This window comes from Triticum aestivum, chromosome 2B, assembly GCF_018294505.1.
Source record: "Triticum aestivum cultivar Chinese Spring chromosome 2B, IWGSC CS RefSeq v2.1, whole genome shotgun sequence".
Classification (NCBI taxonomy): Eukaryota; Viridiplantae; Streptophyta; class Magnoliopsida; order Poales; family Poaceae; genus Triticum; species Triticum aestivum.
In genome coordinates this window covers 142,656,932-142,660,232 of record NC_057798.1, presented here as the reverse complement: position 1 = coordinate 142,660,232, position 3,301 = coordinate 142,656,932, and the positions used below count along the sequence as shown (strand labels likewise).

Here is a 3,301-nt window from a genome sequence, read left to right as displayed (position 1 = left end):
ACAAAGAAAATGTACTCCACTGCGGAAGATGGAGTTCTTTCTGTAAAATGATAATTAATAACACAAATATAAAACATAGAGACAAACGATTATATCTGATTTCATCCAACAATTATGAATAAAATAACTTATTTATAATATCCATTTATAGGGATAAAGACAGTGCACAAGCTCCAATTAACATGTCATGGTGCATAGTGGCATCTTTACGAAAGATAAACTGCCACACAACCTATTAGAGCCTACATAGGAAAGGTTTCAACCAAAAGGCTCTCAACTGTATCCTTAAGATGGATGTTGAAGGTATATGCGTCTTTCTCAGCATAGAATAATGGCATGCTATTAGCAAATTTAATAATCCGCTGCACCACCAGGAGCTGTGCGTGATGTTGAAAGAGAGCTTTATTTAGATTTTTCCATTCTTCTTCTAGCAGTGAAAGGATCTTGGAAATGGCAATCGCACTTGTGACCCTATGCTCATCCATGTAACACTCTATAGAGGTTGCCATATCTCCCTTGGCCTTCCCGCCCTGCATATTTATATTACAATAGTAATTAGATACATTATCTTGAGTACCTGTGGTGGTTGATGGTTATAGTTTGGCGTAAATAAGAAGATGAAAGAGTATACTTTAAATGCAGCAATGTCATCCATTAGACGTGCTATCTTCCCGCATGCTATGGCGACATTAGGGTAACCAGCTACCCACTCAAATGATTCCTTCGTCACTAGATCACCCATTCCAACCATCAAACCTACACATATTGTTGGTGATCCTATGGACATGGCAGATAAATTCATGTGATCTCTGAAGCTTGGCTTGTGATTCTGGTGTAACCATTCAGCTTCTTGGAGATAATTAGCCGATAGATCTTGATACTACATAGAAGGAAATAAATTATATATAAAGCCATCAATATACAAAATGATAGTAATGATATAAAGCACATGGTGGCGTACCGCTTTCCGGGCATAGGCAACATGGTAGGTGTCACGAATTGCCATTTCACACTTAGTTTCTTTAAATGTCTTCAACAATTCAATATAGAATCTTTGAAGGTAGTTGGGTAGAAGAGAAGTGGCACTCTCATCCCATCTACATGTCAAATTATATTGCATGAAAAGAGTCAATGAAAAATTAAACAAAGATTGATTGTATGTTAGTTCTTGACACATGGATGTAAATCAAATCCAAACTTAACAAACCTTTGTATGGCTGCATTTAGCAGTCGACAATCCTCTATGGTGGCATGGGCATCATATGTGTCATCCATCAGCGAAATAAGCATCAATTGCTTGGTAAGAAATACTCTAGACAATGCAAATTCTTTCTCATGGTATACCGCATAGCACCAAATGTAACCCTCGACTAGACGGTCCCGAGCGTAGTTTAGCCCGACATATCTGTAAAGATCGTGCCACCACCTGCAATACTTTGATTAGTCCAGGTAAAATAGATTTGTCCTAATACATCACATGATGGACAATGTCCAAACTATATATGTGTAGGATACAACATGTGAAGGCATGTATTTTATATTGATTCCATTTTCATTGTGTAGTTGAGTATGACGAAGACATACTTAGTGAAGTATTTGAGTTCCTTCAAGTGGACATGCTGTAGAAGGTTAAAATCCAGCTTTGCTAGCTCCAACAGAGTTGGGTTATGTCCTTCCTCATGCTTATACTCAGAGATATAATGCAATGTTTCCACCCTCTTAAACGTCCTTGACAATGGCATGTGAAGGGCACGTTTGACTTGCTCGGCTAAAGGGGACTTGAGAGTGTCCCTCATCAATTCGAGATGATGCCTTGCAAAAGAGATAGCTTCTTCCAGTGATGTCTCACCATGAACGAGAAGATGAGCTGCGTTGTATAGACATAAAAGTCCCTTCGGGTCACTAGTAATATCTTCCCTAAAGCTCCCATCTTCATTTTTAAATTTGTCGAAAACATCTGCAGGATAAATGTGGGTGACACATTGTTCAAACAACTCATGCTATTTTATAGTTAGTAACGTAAGCTCTGGGTTACCCTAGTGGAGAACAATATAGTTCTATGATTTGTGAACATTCCTGCCTTGTATATATTTATTTATAAATAGATACACCATACATACCTGAAGACACCCAAAGACCATGCTCTCTAAGCAAGCCAAACCGGAGGGCAACCTGATGGAGGCTAGAGCTACTGAATTCACCCTCAAAAATTTGACTTAACGTGGTATCGACATGTTTCTTAAAGTGATGATCTATTCCGAGATGTTGGACAATGTCCAATAAGGTTATTCTTTCCACCGTGCAACTGCAACTCTTAAACAACACGCTGACGTCCTCCTTTAATTTGTCAGCTCTTGCACTCATCCATTTCTCGGACCTCTGCACACACGTACGAATGCATTGATCAGCTGGGGTAAACAAAAAAGGGACAATGCATACTTGAAAAGTAATAGGTATGCCATTTGTGACGACTGAGGACTAATATTTTTATACTCCCTTCGATCCATATTAATCGTCGCTGGTTTAGTACAAAGTTGCACTAAATTAGCGACAATGAATATGGATCGGAGGGAACATTATAATTTAGAACCTTATATCTATTAATATATCATATATGCATATAAAAAGTAATGTCGAAAAAATTCTAAGTTGAGAGAATAAGTTCTAATATTGCAATGAAACAAATATCTAGGTTAGTGGTGTTCATCCCTAGCTAGCAAACCATAATGATGAGGAAGAAAGCACATTATATGTATACGTGGGAGTAGTGTATGCCTGCAATGGTTTTGGCTCGTAGTTGAGGAAGTAGTCACCCCACAAAGAGGGCCCATAGCTGGACAACGTCTTCGGAGCAGCGTCTTCGGAGCCCTCATCTGTTGTCTCATGTTCAATACTAGAGGATGGTGTAGCTTTCGACTCACGCGATGCTTGGACATGGCTGAGGCGGGGGCGAGGAGATGCTTGGAGAGGGAGACGAGAAGAGTAGTTGCCACCGGTTGCGACGGCAGATGAGAAGGAGGAACTGCTAGAGAGGATTGGCAGCGTTGGCATCAAACTCACTGCCATCCTGTAATGAATTTTGTGTAGTTGTGGCTTGCGACCTAGGAAGCACTGTGGTACGTCTAACCTCCAATTATTGGACGTTTCCTAAGAGCATCCATGGACGTTTCCTAAGAGCATCCATGGAGCATCCACCGGTTTTATAAGAGCATCCATGGAGCTTTTATATAGGGAGGATGTGTGTACGTCTGACCACCACCTCTCAATGGATCCCTCATGTATCCTCATCCACACCATGCTC

General features: G+C 40.1%; 1 protein-coding gene across 1 annotated transcript; it reads right to left on the bottom strand.

Moving 5' to 3' along the window:
• Positions 1–242: 242 nt before the first annotated feature.
• Positions 243–3,066, bottom strand: LOC123040848 (tau-cadinol synthase-like). Its single transcript, XM_044463591.1, has 6 exons — positions 2,814–3,066; positions 1,585–1,957; positions 1,208–1,426; positions 962–1,097; positions 632–880; positions 243–530 (listed from the first exon to the last, which is right to left on the bottom strand). Exons 1-6 carry the CDS (start codon positions 3,064–3,066, stop codon positions 243–245), a joined length of 1,518 nt encoding a protein of 505 aa, XP_044319526.1.
• Positions 3,067–3,301: the final 235 nt, after the last annotated feature.

Excerpts from the sequence above, each read along its gene's own strand:
- LOC123040848 (XM_044463591.1), bottom strand. The coding sequence starts at position 3,066 with ATGGCAGTGAGTTTGATGCCAACGCTGCCAATCCTCTCTAGCAGTTCC. Across the intron at positions 1,098-1,207 it reads CTAAATGCAGCCATACAAAG|ATGGGATGAGAGTGCCACTT; the intron begins GTTTGTTAAGTT and ends TTTGACATGTAG. Across the intron at positions 531-631 it reads ATGACATTGCTGCATTTAAA|GGCGGGAAGGCCAAGGGAGA; the intron begins GTATACTCTTTC and ends ATAAATATGCAG.